Here is a 19,037-nt window from a genome sequence, read left to right on the forward strand (position 1 = left end):
TATTCTATATTGGACAGAATGTTATATGTAGAATATTTGCACCACTTTATCTTGCCGTTAGACGGCCCTTTTCGAAGACATGGACTGAAAGTGGAACTGATCCATGCTCTTTTCAAAGCCACCAGACTCAGTTGACAAAAACAGTATAGAAACATTTAAAATATTCTAAATATAGCATACATGTAAACTGATTTTCAGTTGTCTAAAGTACGTTTTGCAGCTCTCCCGGTTCACAGCAGTACATTGCACTGTGTTTCTCTAAACTCCATCTACTGTAGTATTACGCTACAAAATACTCAAACTATCCCTTTAATATAAGGACTGACAGTTAGAAACTGAAGCTCCATCTCTTCCCATTAACATCATTTTCATAGAAGAAATTGAGTTTTGAGTTGTGCTAGCTAAATGTCTTCCTTCTAATGAAAAAATATAAACTTATAATCATGATATACCTTAAATACTAGAATGGATATAAAAAGAAGAAAGCAGCTAACAAGCCACACTGGCCATCTGTCATGCTTTTTGGTCTCTAAGCAGCAACTTGGAAAAAAAAGAAACATAAAAAAGAAACGTAAAAAAAACCAGATAAATGAACCGAAGCTGTTCAAAGCTTGTACCTCGTACGTGAGGTAGTGCTCTTTGAGCCGGTACTCCTCCCACTCGCGGCTTTTGGGGTCGATTGAGGGCGAGTTTTTCCGGTGCTCCTCCAGCTCCATGCTCATCTGCTTCAGCTTGCTCTCGTGACTCAGCAGCTGCTCATCCTGCACCAATCACAGCCAGGACAAAAACCAGAAGACCCCAAACACAGCCAATCAGATGAGAGCAGACACAAATAGAATATGTAAAAATGCCCAACCCTGTGTAGAGACTTTTAATGCAGAAGGATTGTGGGTGCAGCGGTAATAAACTGTATTTTATGCACCATGCAAAATATCAGTCATAACTAGATATTTATTGTAGTATTTGACAACAATATATCCTGTTTCTGGTGGAAAAATATAAGCCTGTAGAGCGGGACAGCTGCTCATGTGTCATCATCTGCGTGTGAGTGCGTACCTGTTTCAGTCTGGTGGACGAAGACGGCAGGATGGGCCGACAGAATTTCTTCATGGAGCCGATGGCGGCAGGGAAGGCCGGAGCGGAAAACAGCGCCGCCACCAGGTTTATCCTGAAGATCCAAGACATCATCTCCTCCTCACTCCTGGAATGAGAGAGACAGAGAGAGACAGAGAGAGAGAGAGAGGAGAGTGAGGTGTTGCTGAAGGGCCAGAGAGCAGGTCAGCGCAAAGAGTGAAAATTGCTTGATTGATGTGTCTGAGCTCAACAAATCAACTTAGATTCTTCTGCAAGAAAAACCTCAACAGGCTACAGAAAATGAGAGAAAATAAGACAAATACAAAGAGACAGCTACAACTAGTTTATCATCATCACCATCCCTCTGCATCAGCTAATCCTGTTCGGGACTTTGTTACAAGATAGTCCAAACTGGCCGAGCACATCGAAATGATTCATAATCGTCCTTAACGCAGCTATGAATTGAAAACATGTAAAAACCTTTCAAAACATGCACACATAGAAATGGAAAATTCCATCATATTTTGTCTCATTTACTGTCCTGATTTTTGAGGCGTAAAGACTTTGGGTGACTTACGAGGCGTGCAGCAGAAAGACTCTCCAGTCTGAGGTTTTCAGCTTCAGCACGTTGGCTCTCTTGCTGTAGTCGGTGGCACGAGTGGCTAAAGCGTGGTGGATCCGCACTGCGTTCTTCAGGTCAACCTCTGAAATGTCAGCATCAGGTTTGTACTCATCCTGGGTAAATAAATGGAAAAAAAAACAGGCATACAGAAATTGTAAGTTTTATGTTTTGGAGACCGTACAATCTACTTCATCTTAAGGAATAGTATTCATTAAATGACATCATGAACATAAAACTAGCAGCTCTTTAACATTTGCCAACCAACATTTAGGTTGAACATTTCACAAGCTTCTATGTGGTTAGGACAGCCTTCCTTCCAGCAGGGGGAGACAAACAGGCAGTGGAGGAGCCATGCCTCATTTCCTCTCTTAATGCTCTATCTATCTCACTCCCTCTCCATCACACACACACACACACACACACACACACACACACACACACACACACACACACACACACACACACACACACACACACACACACACACACACACACACACACACACACACACACACACACACACACACACACACACACACAGAGAGAGAGAGAGAGAGAGAGAGCCCAGCAGCAAGCAGCATCCACCACCGCAAAGACAGCCGTGGTGGATGTGTGTTTCTATGGTAACTGGGCAGAGGACGAGATGCGGTACCTTCTGGAGATACAAGATCATCCCCTTCAGAACCGCATAGAACTTCTTCCAACCACGCCGACCCCTGGGGCTAAAAGAGGGAAAAGAGAAGCCATAAAAATGACTTTTCGGTCTTGTTGTTTTACATTCATTTATTAGGATTTCTTTCATTACAGTTAAAGTGTGTGTGTGTGTGTGTGTGTGTGTGTGTGTGTGTGTGTGTGTGTGTGTGTGTGTGTGTGTGTGTGTGTGTGTGTGTGTACAATCACTAACTGCGTTTCCCGTCCATGTCAGCATGGCTCTTGCGGGTCAGCACTCCATGTTTGTAGGTGACGGCATTTAAAAGAATGGGAATGGCGATGAAGGGGTTACTGCCGTCCGTTACCCTGGCAACGCGCTTACTCCCGCCCTCGCACTGCTCCTCCACCAGCTCCGACAGACTCTTCCTCAGCTCCTCCTCCTCACTGCACACACAAATGCCCATTCAGATAAACCTGAGCAGCACGTAATTCAAGTGTGCTTACTTCTATAAAACTGGCATACCCCAAATACTTTGCCTTTTGATGAACACAAAATGTGTACTCACACTGCCCACTCAAGCTTCTCGTTCTTGATCGAGTTATACAAGACCTGCGTGGACAAAGCAATAAAGGTGAGAAACTGTAAACTATTTTCTTTTAGCCCACAGGGTTAGAAATGTGAAGACATGCTTTATTTCTGAGGCTAAGACAAAAAAGATCAAGCTGACAGGTTTTGTGGTGGCTGTACTTTCTAATAGGGGGATCTGTACCTTTAATAAGTCTTTAGGGAAGTCTTTGCCATTGTTGAGGCCATCTAGGTTACTGATAAACTGTTGGCAAGACATCTTCTTCCCAATGTTCTGAGGAGAGGTGAACAAACAGACAGACAGAAACAAAACAGATTAAGATGATATTTTCACATTTTTTTGAGGCAAATTTCTCAATCTTTAGCTCAGCTCAATTTGTTTTAGTTGTGAAACTATCCACTGGGGGGCAGTGTTACGCTGCTGGTTCTCCTAGTGACGATTAGGATCCACCTCTGTCAGAGCTTATGGAGCATCAGCTTTCCATACATTTGTTTTATCCTCCAATTACTATGCAACATTAGGGAATGAAACACGGGGGGGGGTCTTTTGTGTATTGCTGTCCCTGGATAAAGCCGGTAAACTAAACAGATACAGATGTGGGACTAAAGCTGAACTGACTCCCTGCTGTTACAAAAGAAAAAAGAAAAAGGAGAAAAAAATAAAATATTTTGTTTTGGCTTTTGTTCGTATTTTCCTCTGAAGAGGCCACGTAACTTCCTTTTCTAGGAAATGTTCTTAATACCCAGGATGAAAGGTTCTGTGACGATGGATGCAACATGCGTCACCAAATGTTTTATGCTCCATTTATTCACAATATCCAGCGTGACGGTAACATGGCGTATTTCACAGCCACAACCCAACTGGACGAACTACTCGGCTTACAAGTGAACATATAGTATTTTAATGCAAAGGTGCAAATACTAAGTTCAAATGTTATATTATATTAAAAAAAGCCTAATATAGCCTTTCCCAATTTGAATCCACTGTCATTTAGATACTGTGATTTGTAAAGCGGATCGATTGCATTTCTCATTGCTTATACCAATAATGCATTTATTATATGTAGAATTATGTCAACCAAAACCAGCTACTGACCATTTCTCTTTGGTAAACCACATTTCAACTGATTTTTTCTGCTTTAAAATAAATACATCACTGTGTGTGCATCCTTTATTATGAGCCTCATGTGACATCAATATTTAAATCATCACTTAAATTCTATTGTTAGCGGAGGCACAGACAGATGTCAAGGAGCACGGCGTTAGTACTATAAATATACTTACCACCTGCAGGGGTGGACAGAGACCAGGGGGCCAGATTTGGTTAGCCGGGGATAGAGGGGAGGAAAAGGAAAATTGAAAAGAGAGAAAGGATATTAGTAAGGAGTAGGGATATTCACTGAAAGCACTACAAGCCGGGACTCGGGTTGAGCAGGAGGGGTCGCCTTGGTTTTCCTCGACCCCTCCTGCTCAACTCGAGTTACCTATCACACTGATGGTGTTATGCTGCCCCGACCACAGTGCTCCAGTTTAGAACTGAACAGATGAGACTATTCGAGGAGAGGAGAGACAGAAACGGGTCAGAATGTAGGCCGCCGCCGAGAAAGATAACGAGAGCGGAGAAGGGAGCAGAACGAACAAGAAATAGAAAAGAAGATGTGTGAATGGAGACATGCCAATGCTGACAAAGAACCGTCTTAAGACTTAGCATTTTTTAAAGAAATAGTAGAAGAAAAGGCAATCCTGCAGTTAGGTAGAGAACTAGAGTACATACATGTCCGTGCAGATCGGTGTTGAGCAGCATGAGGGCGCAGGTTAATGTGTGGGCTCCATCTGCAACAGGATGACACACAAGGAGGTAAGCTAAATGTCACTCCTCTACAAACAAACAAACGCATGTGAACGCAGTGCAATATATTCCTTTATAGTTAATGCAGACACAAATCACACACACACACACATCTGCAGAGCTGCATAAATACCACGCATGCTAAGATGATTTCAGCTAGTGCTGTGTCTCTGTTGATTCAGTATTATTTTTATGCGAGCAGCAATAACATCGCACTGTTGCTCATTATGCTGCAGCAACAATTGTATGTTTAACTGGGATCGATATGGAAGAAAATCAATAGTGATGTGAAATCAATTTAATACTCATGGTGTGATACTCTGTTCAAGCTGGTATGACTTTTATTCTTCACATCGCTCCTCATACCGTCGTGCTCATCACCCTCGCCATCATCCTCCTCGTGGCTCTGACCTTCAGAGTTAAGTGTTCGTGGGTTGCAGTGGCAGAAGCGTCTGGAGAAATGCACAAGGACCCTCTCTCTCTCCTGGGTCTCTCCCATCAGAGGAAAGGCCTTTAAGAAGTTTCTGTCGCACACAAGTGACAACACGAGGTCAGCAGGAGGTCAAAGGATAAAATGCAGGATTTCAACACTTCCGAAAGTGTTTATAGTATTTGCGGAGTAAGGCAGCAGACAGCTTCATCGGAAACCTTATCAAACATTTTACTTAACATTTGACTTAAAACTGTAACGGTCAAACCTGCTTTCAAAGACATGGATTAGAAGTGATGTACTCTGGAGTATATTGTCACAATGATGGATTGGTCTATATTAATCAATTAGTCTTAATAATCACTTGATCGGTTCAGTCTTTTTTCTACCAAAGCGCTGGTTCCAGCTTCTCAAATGTGCTTTTTTTCACTCATTGGGGATTTAGACTTTGGGTTGGATAAAACAAGATGTCCCCTTGGACTTGATATTCTTCAGCAACATTTTTCTTTTACATTTCATAAACTTAACAATTAATCTGTTAATATAAAATAGGTAGGTTAATCAATAACTAAAACAATCTTCCGATGCAGCCCAACATAAATGCTCCGTATTTAAAAGGTGCAACAGACTATTGATTAAAAGTACGTCTATGCAGGGAACTACAGTGACCTTCATTAAACCATTTACATAGCAGTGAAACTTCAACAAGAATATTTCATTGTATACCAGACATTATCATCAACTGACTTTAGTGGGAGGACCTGATGAGGAAAAGTACAAATTGTATTAGAGTCCGAGTTCCAAACAATACCCACAAGATTGCAGGACTTGTATGTTCAATGTTACTTTTTTTTTTACCAGCAACAGTTTGCTAATCTGAGCCAGTAGTCTGAAGTGCACACGTGATGCCTCTTTACTGAACATGGTGGGCTGAAGGCAGCAGTTTGAGACAGCAACATGTCAGGTACAAAGCCCTGATGAACTCCACCGCTGTCAGCTACACTGGCCAACTGCACTGAACACGACAGCTTGATTAGCACAATGCTAATGCCTTGTGACGAGGGAAAGCGGAGAACACACATAGGCGTGCGTGTGTACGAGGACGTCTGAATCGCACACTCATCACCCCCGAGTGCTGACGGTGCGTTACCTCAGGGCTCGATCCAGCGACAGGCCGGAGAAATCGAAGAAGCTCAGGTACTCTGAGGCCACCAGCTGGCTGAACTCGTTACTGCGGGGAGACATGAAGAGAGCATCAGCACATCAACGAGGCACTGAAGGTGTACGAATGTAGAGAATGCTCTCCTAGTAATGCTATATGGAGTTAGCTTGAGCAGATGTGTTTGATTATGTGTTTGTAAATCAATCCGGTATTCTCTGCATCTGCCACGTCTGTGTCTCCTCCATGCACTAATACTGAGCATATGCAGCTTTGTAAACATGTTTTTTTGTGTTTCTGGTGATTTATCAGTCATCATGTGCGCACATGTGCTCTGTGTGTGTGTGTGTGTGTGTGTGTGTGTGTGTGGATCTGCTCACTTCTTTCCCAGGTGTCTGGCCACATCGCAGCGTTTGAAGCCCTCGAGGTGATAGAGGCGCTTGGCCAGCCTCTTGGCGGCCTCGCAGTCGGCTCGGCAGCCATTGGCGAGAGTGTCGGTGCTGCCGCGCTCCAAGCGCTCCAGACTGCCCAAATCGCACTCCTCTGAGTCAGATGGCACGTCTGTGAGGTTGGCATCGCTGTTGGAGAGAACATATACGCACGCACGCACGCACACACACACACACACACACACACACAAAATCAAGCAGGTGCCTAGGTTAATGAAAGGAGCACATGTCCGTCGTTGCACGCCCACTCACTTCAAGCTAGACAGAGGAAAGAAAAAACTCAATTAGGTTAACATATGCTCACAAAGACACAAGCAAAAGTCAAATGAGGTTTAAATGACTTGTGATGACATTGACCCAGTTTCTCTGTCACTTAATGTCCCGTTTTAATGCAGTGAATCCAAAGGTTGATTATAATGCTGAAGCAGCTTCCATCTGCCCCAATGTCTTCTAAAAAAGCTCAGCTGATCACTGACTCTTGACCTCTAACATGATTTGAATTAAAGTGCTGTAATATACAAACTAAAAGCTCAACTCTACTCTTCAGGCACATGTAGCCTGGGCGTTAGAGAAGTGAGTTTTTCATTTATAAAAAAGGTCCGTAGAGTGACGCTCTCTCTGGCTAAAACAGCTGCGGTGACTTTGCCCTCGAGCAAAACACTCAACTGAACGAGTAAGTTGTCCATCGGCAGGCTGCCGATCCCAGCTGTTAATGGGTGTATCTGTGTTATTGTGAAGCAGTGTGTCCCTGCAGGAGACTGAATGTACTCAATAATCCCTGCAGGAGTATTTAAAGTTAAGAAAAAAATGAGACAAGCTGCCAAACAGTCGAAGACACAAAGAGTGAGCACGCAGCTTTCATTGTCAAGTAATGACTTGCAAAGTCTGCATGAATGATCTGTGAACACCACGTACCCGATTTGAAGCTAAAATCCTTCGCCGGGATGTACTTTGACATTATAATATGGTATTAGCTTAAACTGAAGTGCATTGGAAAGTTAAATGTACCGAACTTGAACCGAAATGTAAATGATGTTTGTAGAGCCAATAACGGCTGACTCAACTAACAGCTGACTTAACATTCAGAAATAAGGCCATCGCTGCAGACTAGGATGCAGTGTCTTGCTCAGGGACACAGGTTGATGAACTGATCAGGCCAAGGACTCACACTCTTTATAACCGTTAGTGTCGTCAGGAGAACAGAGAGTGATTCAATGATTAATTAGTGCCCTACTTAATTATTTATGAACTTACTGAGGTCGTATATTTAAGATATTGAGTTTGTTCCACTGTACTGTAATGCACTAAATACTTTGCTCCACACCAGAGTCCATCAGTGGGGAGCTAATTAGCCTTTTTTATAGTTCTGTAAACAGCCAGTGCTGATGCTTTGGTTTTGATCACAAGCTTACAGATGAAACATCTGATATTAGAGCAAAGTAACACAACATTGAATACCATCCATGCCCAAAGGAACAAACATAAATTGCACTATTGTGGCGTATTAATAGAAATCAGCAAATTACATTAGTTTTAATTCTTAGGAAAGAGCCTGCATCAGTGTAAATGCCATCTCCTCATTTCCTGTCTGTGTGCGCATCTGCCTGGCACCGTCAGCATTCTCGCCAGATGATTCAGATGTTTTTTTGCATAATCAGATCAGCCCAATTGCGTTACCGTGACAAATTCAATACATTACACGCTGATGTCGTAAGGGACTTGCTGGTTACCGTGGTTACTGCGGAAGCCGAGTGCCCTGTGCTAGTAAAGGGATTGTAGACTGTCTTACGTGTGTCTACCACAATGTTGCGTTGCATGGGACAGAGGGGAACAAACAAATAAACAGCAACAGCAACCAGTGCCCTGCACTCCACTCCACTCCCCTCGCTTAATGGCTGACTACACCCCTGGTTTCCCTGCTCCAGGCAAGGTCACTCTCCTGGCTTGACTGATTCATTAGGCACTTAGTATCACTCTTCATCTAGCCTCTGACCTTGGACCAGTTTGTTTCGGGAGACACTACATGGAGCAATTGCCCACGACGACACAGCTCCCAGGGTCACGGGAGCAAATAAACCATCCGCCACAATGAGGCGGGTCATGCCAACTCTTCCACCTTATCTCGGCAAAAGCGTCGCTGCCAAGAATGACAACGAGATTTCAGATTCAGACGGATCAAAGTGTTTTTTGTTTGCAGGGTGCATAAGCTCACCCTCAGGGACAGGGTGGGAGAGTTTGTGTATCCGGAAGGAGTTAAACCAGTTTTGGAAGGAGCCAGTCGAGGTGGTTTGGCGATCTGATTAAAAAGCTTCCTGTACGTCTCCCTACGGAGGTATTCTGGACATGTCCAACAGGGAGGAGACCTCTGGGCAGACCAGGATTCTGCCCAATGGACTACGTATCCAACCTAGCCTGGGAAAGTCACAGGAACCCCCCGCCCCCCCTTTGGTTGAAAATGGATAAAGATAAAAGACACACATATGGACACAAAATAAAAATGAGTCTGCGGTAAACCATCAAAACAATATCTAGCCTGGTGCTTGCAGTGAAATTGCTTTCGCTTGTCTGACCGAATTAATTCACTCGACGCAGAGGGACCTCATAAATCATTCAAAGCTCATATCAGTCATGGGGCCAAAACGATGGCGGGTTCCCCCAATTCACTGGTGTCTGACAATAATTGAACCAACACACACACACACACACACACACACACACAAAATAACAGTGAGAGAGACACAACATGAAGTGTCAGATATTTGGTGCAGGCCTTTTTTGCCGGATATACTTGGCATCACTGAGGGCCAAATGGCACACAGTCGATCTAAAAAGGCACAATTCTGTATCCCCAGGCCACACATTCATCCACTGTGAACGCCACGAAGTCTGACTGTGTCAGAGCTAGAGAGCGTGATGGTGCATGCCAGTGACTCACATGCTAATCTCTGTGGCTGTGCACTGCCCGAACCCACACCTAAAGGTGTGTCTGCATGTAGTCTGCATGTAGTGTGTGTGTGTGTGTGTGTGTGTGTGTGTGTGTGTGTGTGTGTGTGTGTGAGCAACTTCTAGCTAATATCATCATCTAAGAGGGTAATCATCTATTACAGGATAAACTGGATTATGAAATTCTGATATTTCACAGACTTTTCTTTCATTTTCACATTACTCTGATCAATGGCTAACCTAGGTAGACATATTAAGGGAACACAAACATATTGTGTGTGTTTTGTGCATGCGGATCAGTCAGATCATCTGTTGGGGCTTGTTGATACAATCTCACAGCTAAAAACGCTGTTGCAATATCAGACTCTTAAATGTAAAACAAGCAACAAAGACACCTCCGACCGCAAAAACGGAGACAATATCCATGTATCCACAGTACTTGCACATTCTGTTTTTCACACTATTATTGACACTGTTGGGTCATCAACTGTGGCCATGAGGTGTAACAAGTTGCTGTTATTGACGTTATTTACCAGCCACAGCTCAAAGTACAAGTCAGATGTGAACATAACAGTGTAGAGCTATTAAGCATCCTTCATGTGGGCTAAAGCAACAGATCTTTAATGAATACTTCAGTTAGAGCTAAAACAATAATCCATCAACTCATTAGTCGCTGGAAAAAAAAACGTATTGATTATAAATTTCAGTCATTCCAGTGTTTATAACATGAGGATTTGTTGTGCAATTTCATCCTTTTTATACAATTTGTAAATTGAATATTTTTGAGTTTGCGCCCTATCCTCACATATCACATTGTATCCATAGCAACTACAGAAATCTCATAACTCTTGCATGCCATTTTAAAATATAAGAAAAAGATAATATGCTAATTTATGGTAAACTCCTGCCAAATTCTCTTAATCCACTACATTCATTAGCAGGCACTTAAAAGTCCCTAAAGGAATACCACGTGAGATTAAAAAAAAAAAAAAAAAAAAAAAAAAAAAAAAAAAATCCCAATTATTTGGGATCATAACTAAGTCCCTGCAGAAGTACCATAGTAGTAGTAAACGTGATTCACAGTGATTCACTATTTCCACTTTGCCACGCAGCATAATGTGAACGTTCACACCCATGTGGACGTTCAATCTTAACATCCAGTCTCTGATCTGTACAAATCTCAAACTCACAGGAGCTGCAGCAGAAAGTCGAAGTGAACATCATATTCCTCTTTCCACATCGTCTCTCGGTTATTTGGAGATCAGCGGTTAACGGCGCTCGGAGGTCCGACCGCCTCATCGTCCAGTCGTCGGTGAGATCCGCATCGGCCCCGGTTTGTTATTTCACTCCCGAGTCAAATCAGGGTGCTTCAGAGCGGAAGTCAGGGCACAGATAATAACAGCCTGCTCGGGGTGATGGGATACACTGTAGCGTTACTTCACTTCAGTGTCAACACAACAGGAATGTGTGTTCAGAGGGGTTTGGTTTCTTTCCTTTTGCAAGTTTGTTGGCTGTCTGGGAGCTCCGCGGAGGAGAGGATGTTGGGGGGTGGAGCAAACGAGACAGACTTTTCCTGATGGATTACACCGTTCCTAGCGGTGGCGTTACAATGGCCCTGTGTGTCCCATCCAGCACTACTTCCTCTGCAAGTTAAGTGAAAGGCTCTGGAGCCGGCAGATCGGTTCAACGTGAGCGGGACGTCCCGTGTTTGGACTCGGTTCACTAAGCAGTGCAGCATGGAGGCATTTTGTTTGTGGTTATTTCTGTGCATTCCTCCTCCAGTGTGTTGTGTTCAGTATGGCTCAGCAACCACAGGATGCAAGACACAGTGAAGCAACTCTAGGAATTAAAAAAAAGAACTAGCTCAACACTGATCTGGCCCTGAATCAAATACTTCCTATTTTTATTGTAAAATGAGGACGCCAGATTAGGTGTTGAGCTGAAATATTACAGGGCAGGATATAAATAGTAAAATAAGCATAGATGTACTTTTCCAAGGTTTCTGACTGACTCATTTGTATGACCTCTGTAAGTATTGTACGGTAATATCAGGGTTTACACACACACACCCTATGTGATGGGTTATGCTCCCACGACGACCACACACACACACACACAGGTTTTTATAAGAGACACTGACACATCCCTGCATGCTAACCTCTCCATCTAAATCCCTCCTTCCTCTTTCTCATCTGGTGGAAAGAAGAACAATAGAAAAATACAGTACAGAGTACAGAGAGGCAGCTGTCGGGGTCAAAAGTACAAGATTTGGGGGATGGGATCGCAGATGAGAATAGAGACGTAACCCTGGAAGAAGTTCAATTTGCGATTTGGACAGGAAAGCACTCCACGAGATTCAGTGCAACCGGGCTCTAGGTACAGACGACAATGAGTAAATTTCCTTGACGACAACAATAACACTGTAGTACAATCAGCACTGAGACAGCATGCTCTTTAAGACCAACACACACCGCAGAAAAGTTTTTTGAACGGCTAAGAACCGTGACTCATGGATAAACTTCGTCATTGACACAACGTGGATTTTTTTCACAGACAGCAGAGTTTATAAAACTGTTGTAGAAGAGATGTGACGTTTTCATGGCAAGTCAGCACGTGGGACAAACGGATAAAGTATTTTTAGCAGCCGGACAGAAGTGCTCCTCACTAACATATGCAGCCTATTAAAAGGGGACCTTATTTTGCACTCCTAAATCAGTCAGCCGTACTGTCACAATGCCAAAGATAGAGTCAAAAAGTAGTTCAGGCAGTCGTCCAGTTGTGATCCATCTAGCTGTGTCTTAGAAACAAATTAACACAAAACTGAAGAAAAAGAAATCGCACAAGGACTATGTGTGTTTTTTGGACATTTTTGGGAAGGCTTTCGACCATATCCCCCTGAGAGTCGTGTGGGGGTGAAGAGCTGTGTCCTTTTTCTTGGCAGGAAGAGAAACGTGTTGGGTTTTGGGCTCCATCTGGGTTTTCCCCTTGTCACGACTGCGTTTGTTATTTTCTGGATAGGATCTTAATGCGTAGCCAGAGGGAGAAGGGTTTCCGATTCTGGGATCTCACAATTGCCTCTTTGCAGACGATGTGGTCCTGTTGACTTCATCCAGGCCTCGACTTCAGCACACACGGGGGGGCTGGGGTTGCTGTAGAGTGCGTAGCCTCTGGGATGAAAGTGTGCACCTCCAAGTCTGGGACCATGGTTCTCAATCTCCCCAGAAAACAATTGGAGTGAGTGGCTGCCCCAAGTGAAGGAGTTCAAATATCCCAGGGTCTTCTTCAAGAGTAGGGGGAAATGGAGAGTGAGAGGAACAGGCAAATGTTTGCAGTGTCAGTAGTGCTGCAGGTGTTTGTTGTACCAGGCCATTGTGGTGAAGGGGGACCTGAGCAGGAAGGCAAAGATTTCAATTTACTACTGGATCTCTGTAGGGAGCTCAGACCTCATGAGGGAGCTCTGGGTAGACCCGCTGCTCTCTGAGTGGTTCAGGCTTCTGATCAGGATGTCTCCTGGATGCCTTCTGTCGGAGGTTTTCAGATTATATATCTCATCTGGGAACTCCTCAAGATCCGCAAGGAGCTGGAAAACGTTGCTGGGCAGGGGGACGTTTGGACTACCTTGTTTAGCCTGCTGCACCGCAACCTGCCCCGAATGAAAAGTTTTGTAATTGTGATATCATCAACGACTATTGATTAATATCAACAAACCTTATTCTGTAGTTTATACTACAGCCTTAAAGATTGTCAATTTAAAAAACGATTATATAATGACAACCAAGTCAGTGTACTTTGAAATGGCTTTTATAACTTAAGTAATACGTAAATCCTTTTTTTTCATTTATGGATCTACAAGACAGACAAGAACCTGTGGAATTTAACCATTGCAGCCGTCTGGCTTTAAGGAAACTTATTTCCAGAATGTCCTCAAAAAAAACAACAACACACAAACACATTACATATAGAGTTACATAAATAAATATATTTAAGACAATAATATAATATCACATCAGTATAGACTGACCCCAAATAAATACTTGTATCAAAGACACTTAAAGTAAAAATAAAGCGTAAAAATCTTATATCGAAATTTATACATTTATCATTATTGTTATGCAAGAAATACAAGCCATTATGTATAACCATTAATGTATCTCATTAAATGTAATTAGTTACTTTACAGCTCTGGGCACAATATTGTGGTTATGTTTTGTTTTCCCCTCTATCTCTTTCTTGCACATACGTAAACACACAAGACCCAAAAAAACACCTACTCAGCGGCAGACAATGGACAACGGTGACCTCTTTTGGCTGGGTGAGACTAATTGTGTTCAGGTGTGGGATTGTGTTTGGTGAAACACTGAACAGCTCCATACGACAACAACTACAGGATCATTTAGAATGAACACCGGATTCAAAGAGGAGGAAAAAAAACCCACAATTATTTTGTAGAGCCTGGCTCGCTTTGCACTCAACACATACATGACGACGGCTCAGAGTAGAGACGCCTGTGGTTTGAAGAACCCCATTCAGCCAAAACAGCCATTGGTACAGTAAGACTGTGGGATGTGTCATAAAACAGAGTTGAGCTATAAATAGAAGGGGGATAAATCTGTCGGTGCTGAAATGATTCAGTTAGTGTGTGCGTCTGTGGTGAGAGGGTGAAAGACAGAATTTGTATGCATTACTGCTTGTGTTGCAAAAGTGCGCACACGTACATTTATGTCTGCGTGTGTGACTTTGTGTGTTTGTGTAACCATATCACTGGCTGACTGAGAGCCAGGGAAGGATAATCTGCAGGATGTTTCAGCAGCACTATAGAACCACGCAAAGGGTTTTATTTCCAAAATGACATCCTGTGTGTGTGTGTGTGTGTGGTGTGCAAGTGAGAAACAGGAATAGGGAAAGATTCAGAGTGCGAAAGATATGAAAGCTCTCAGCGAGCCTAAGAATGTACGAGCATTATGCTCATTTTTTGTTTACGCTCGCATGCTGCTCAGCCCGTGTGTCTTTTATTTTCACGTGTGTGCGTCTCTCCACTCCACAGTGTGTATGAAAGAGATTAGTCCACGCGGCAGAGCTGCGTCTCTGATATAAAAACAACTACGACTGGCTTTTATCTGCTCTGCTCGGGCTTAGATCTGGTGGGCTTGTGAGCTAGGGGGAGGGAACACACACTCAGCAGCACGTTTCCCAAACGGATACATTTAGAAACACCGTGCATGTTAATGTTAAGCCCGAGATGCTGCACGTTTGTCATACAAGTTAAAAAAAAGTATGCATGAGTGAAGAGACACCCTTGTTATCACGTCCCATCGTATGCCCCTTTGAATATGGGTTTGTGCCTAACTTTGCATAATTTAAATGGCATATGCATATCAGTATTTCTCTGAAGCATTTCTCTGTGTGTCCTTGTTTGTGTGCGTGAGTGCTACACCACATGTTGCATTAACACATAAGCAGCATTCAACTGGTTGGCAACACTGTTTAGTTCTAGCTGGCTATGGACACTAGTACGCTGCTTGACAGAAAAAGTGAGAGAGAGAGAGAGAGAGAGAGAGAGAGAGAGAGAGAGAGAGAGAGAGTGTGTGTTCTCTCAGCAGCCTCTATGGATTAAGGTTAAGCTTCAACCTCAATGATGGTCCCCACAGAGGGGCACAACTGTTACAGTAACAGAATGATTGACTATCTAATGAAATGACCAAATGGGATTGACAGTGCAGTCTAAAACACAACCTGATCGACTGACTGACTGAAAAGCCTGAGAGCTAACGAGCAGGTTCACTGACTATGACATTGGTGCAAAACCATCACTTACTGCTTGAAAAAAAAAAAAAAACTTCACTTCTTATTTCCATGTGTTGGATGGCTTGTCTACCGCATCTGCAATACTTGCCAATGTTTCCTACATCCCTGTGGCCGGCTGCTGACTTTACTTCCTTCATCCACTGATGTTGGAATAATCAGCAGTAGCAGGGAGAGGATCTACGGGGAGAGTTTGGCTGAGGTGAGATTAGGTTGCTTTCTCACTGCCCGGGGCGTCATCAAAGCCCTGTCTGTTATGGAAGTTGAAGCCTGAATTTTGCACAGAGTCCGTATGCGCTGAGGCTGTCAAAAACATTGACGCGAGGCTTGAAAGCCATCTGAATCAATTTGAATATTTTCATTCAGTGAAAAACAGTGAGCCAGTGGTGTGTCTTTGCACCGATGCACTCTATAATATAAACTGTTTATAATCTGTTAAATAAGATCACATTAAAAAATAAGAAACAGTAAGTGTTCCAGTTGCATTCATGAAGGGCGTGTTAGGCATGTGTACAACTGATTTATGACTTGCTAACAGAGTTTATGCAGTGTTTTGGGACACATATGGTGATGCAACTGCTTTACGCTGCATGCCAATGTTTTCCCGGAGAGATACACCACTCTCTGTCTCTTCCACTAGTTTGTCATTCTTTCTTTCTCACTCTTTGTTCATAGACACTTAGGTATCTGTGAATCCAGAAAAAGAATAGTTTGTAAGTCTCGATTAACACTTGCAATATTAGTCTTTAGGTCCCACACTTTTATATTACTAAATGAATAATGTTAAGAGGATAATGGTAATGAAACTTTGGTAATACAGTTTTCCAGTTCTTTAGTTTATGACTAAATATTGGCAAAACTAATGACTTCACCATCCACCTCAGCTGTACTTGCTAATTAGCTAATGTTAGCATGCTAACATGCCAAACTAAGATAGCGAAATTGTTCAAACATATAGTTGCTAAACATCAGCATGTTAGCATTGTCGTTGTGCGCATGTTAGCACGCTAATGTTAGCACGCTAATGTTAGCATGTAACGAGGCTGGAGACTCTTAGTGTAGTTTTCGTGTATATCGAGTAGTGCTATGCTCTGCCGCTGTGAACGGAAAGATTATTTGAGCAGTTCTATCTATTAGCAAACAGAATATATCTTGATAAATGGACTGACTGGCCCATGGAACGACCAAATGTCTGCCAAGCTGACTGACTGGCTGACTGATTAACTAGCCATTTTTTTTATCCATTGCTTTGCAGCTGCTCTACCCTGCAGTGAAAAAGACTAGCTGTCCGTGACACCCGAAATGCCAAAATGTGAAACTGCTCCAATTCCGTGGCTACCCACCGGGAAGAATAGAGGTAGGGAGAGGAGAGAGGAATGGAAGATATGAAGCAGCAGCAGGAGAGCACTGTAGAGGAAATGGAAGAGGAGGTGATGCAAAGAAGAAAGGAAGAGGGTGGGACATGAGATAAAGTGAGATGGGACAGATAAAGTGGGGAAATGAATAAAGAGACGAGAGGTGAGATGGAGCTAACAAAGAGATGGAGTGACAGAGTGAAGGAGAGAGAAGAAGAAATGGATGAGATAATGCAGCAGCCTTCACAGCTTGTGTTGGTAATTGTTTTTCCTTGACATGCGCCCGTTTTTAGAGACGTTGTGAATCATAAAAAGCTTTTAAGATGTGAATTTTAAAATGATAATAGCCTGTCTGTCTGCTCACTGTGAGCTGTGTGTTCTCAAGATTCCATTAAAAAAAATGGGGCTATGTTGTTTTCATTATTAGCATTTTTAGCCGTGCTACTTCAAGCTACTTCAATTCAATTGGGCTGAAAAGCAATTCTTTTCAAATCAGGCGTTCTGCCTCTAGAGAATATTACAAAAAACTCTGTACTGTACTTCAACTCTCAGAGTAATGGCTTTTACCGCCATTGACATGCATTGAATTGCCAATGCTTCTATCTCCTGCAGAACTAAAGTTGAATGGACGTCAATGACTTCTAGTTGATCATAAATTAGTTACTGGGAGTGTCTTTAAAGCTTAAAAATATCCCTTTAAGACCGACTAGCAGATGTATCCACTCTAGATTTAAGTGCTCAAATGTCTGGCAAGCTGGCTAGCTTGGAGCACAAAATCACACACACACACACACACACACACACACACACACACACACACACACACACACACACACACACACACACACACACACACACACACACACACACACACACACACACACACACACACACACACACACACACACACACACACTGAGACCCTGCTGGGCAGAGGAAAGCTGAAGACGATGATGTCATGACATAAACAATAGCTCATTCAGTTTGGCTCTGGTGGTCAGGAAGCAAGGCCGTGCTTAAAGGACAACATCTGTAGACGACGGGCGAGAGAGAGAGAGAGAGAGAGAGAGAGAGGGGAGTAAGAGAAGTAGAGTCGACATCTTAAATCCTCAGTTCATCCTATAACTCGTACGGAGCTGCGAAAGCACCGGGAGAGTCTGAGAACAAATCCCAGCGGTTACCTGAGCTGATCACGTCGGAGGTCTTAGTGCATCTATTTGGCATGCCAGAAGGTTTTGTAAATGAAACTGTTCAGGGGAGGGCAGAACTGGAGAACCAGCCACAGGGATTGTAAACGAGTCAGCCAGCCAGATCTATAGTTCAGGTTACATGGGTTTTCCCATATGGTTCCTGTTTGCACCTCCCCCCCTTCAGTGGCTCTGCCCGGTCTTCCTCAACCCTCTTTAGTGCTATTAAGGTAATTAAATGTAAAAGAGTGCCGTCAGCTGTTGCTGTATCCCCAACAATTCCTTGGGGTCTATGCAAATGATGGACAGAGTGGATGAGTTAGAGTGCAAATTCTCAGCATTGTCATAAATATCAGCGGGGCTATCTGAGACGAAGTGAAGGATGCTCAGTTCATCAAAGGGATTCTTTATACCGACAGGCACCCTGTATCTTATTTCCATGCTACTGTAAAAATGTCAAGTGCTTATCTCGCATATAAAAACCACCACACCAGTCCTACAAACTCAGTTTCTGCTCAAAGAAGGTCTTTTGTCGTGCATAAACCTTGTGTAATTTGACAGCACTGAGGTTATCGCTCCCTACTGTGCAAGTCCGCTTCAAGCGAAGTGGTTGAGGAGAGCAAATACCCCGACCGCGATGTGCACGTCTGCGTCGTGAACTTGCCGCCTGGGTTTACCACGCTACTACAAACAGGGGGAGGAGCTGTTTTATTTCAAATGCAGCATTTCTGCTTAACCAGTCCCACAGACGGCATAAAAATGTAAAAGCTCTCCCTGATTATTTTCAGTATTGCATTTCTGTTTGCATGTTGCTGTTTAAGCCTGTGGTGCACAAAGTTATCCAACGATTGCACAGTAACGATTCCACTTCTCTCCTTTTCCAAAGATGTGAAGGCTGTTAAGCCGTGAACACTTTATGTCGGTTGGTAA

General features: G+C 43.2%; 1 protein-coding gene across 3 annotated transcripts in view; it reads right to left on the reverse strand.

Annotated features, from left to right (window-relative positions):
- psd2 (pleckstrin and Sec7 domain containing 2) overlaps positions 1-19,037 on the reverse strand; it is a 46,035-nt gene that overhangs the window by 3,085 nt on the left and 23,913 nt on the right. For 2 of the 3 annotated variants that reach the window (XM_054596999.1, XM_054597000.1), the window contains 7 exons: positions 6,752-6,949; positions 6,363-6,443; positions 5,149-5,306; positions 4,708-4,766; positions 3,118-3,207; positions 2,914-2,957; positions 2,473-2,791 (listed from right to left, as the gene is read on the reverse strand). In XM_054596999.1, coding sequence (XP_054452974.1) covers positions 2,596-2,791; positions 2,914-2,957; positions 3,118-3,207; positions 4,708-4,766; positions 5,149-5,306; positions 6,363-6,443; positions 6,752-6,949 — 826 coding nt within the window. In that variant the 3' untranslated portion in view covers positions 2,473-2,595. Of the gene's footprint in view, positions 1-617; positions 762-1,056; positions 1,202-1,651; positions 1,810-2,348; positions 2,419-2,472; positions 2,792-2,913; positions 2,958-3,117; positions 3,208-4,707; positions 4,767-5,148; positions 5,307-6,362; positions 6,444-6,751; positions 6,950-19,037 lie in introns of those variants that run through there. The other variant, XM_054597001.1, reaches the window with a different exon arrangement.

Source organism: Anoplopoma fimbria, chromosome 4 (assembly GCF_027596085.1).
Source record: "Anoplopoma fimbria isolate UVic2021 breed Golden Eagle Sablefish chromosome 4, Afim_UVic_2022, whole genome shotgun sequence".
NCBI lineage: Eukaryota > Metazoa > Chordata > Actinopteri > Perciformes > Anoplopomatidae > Anoplopoma > Anoplopoma fimbria.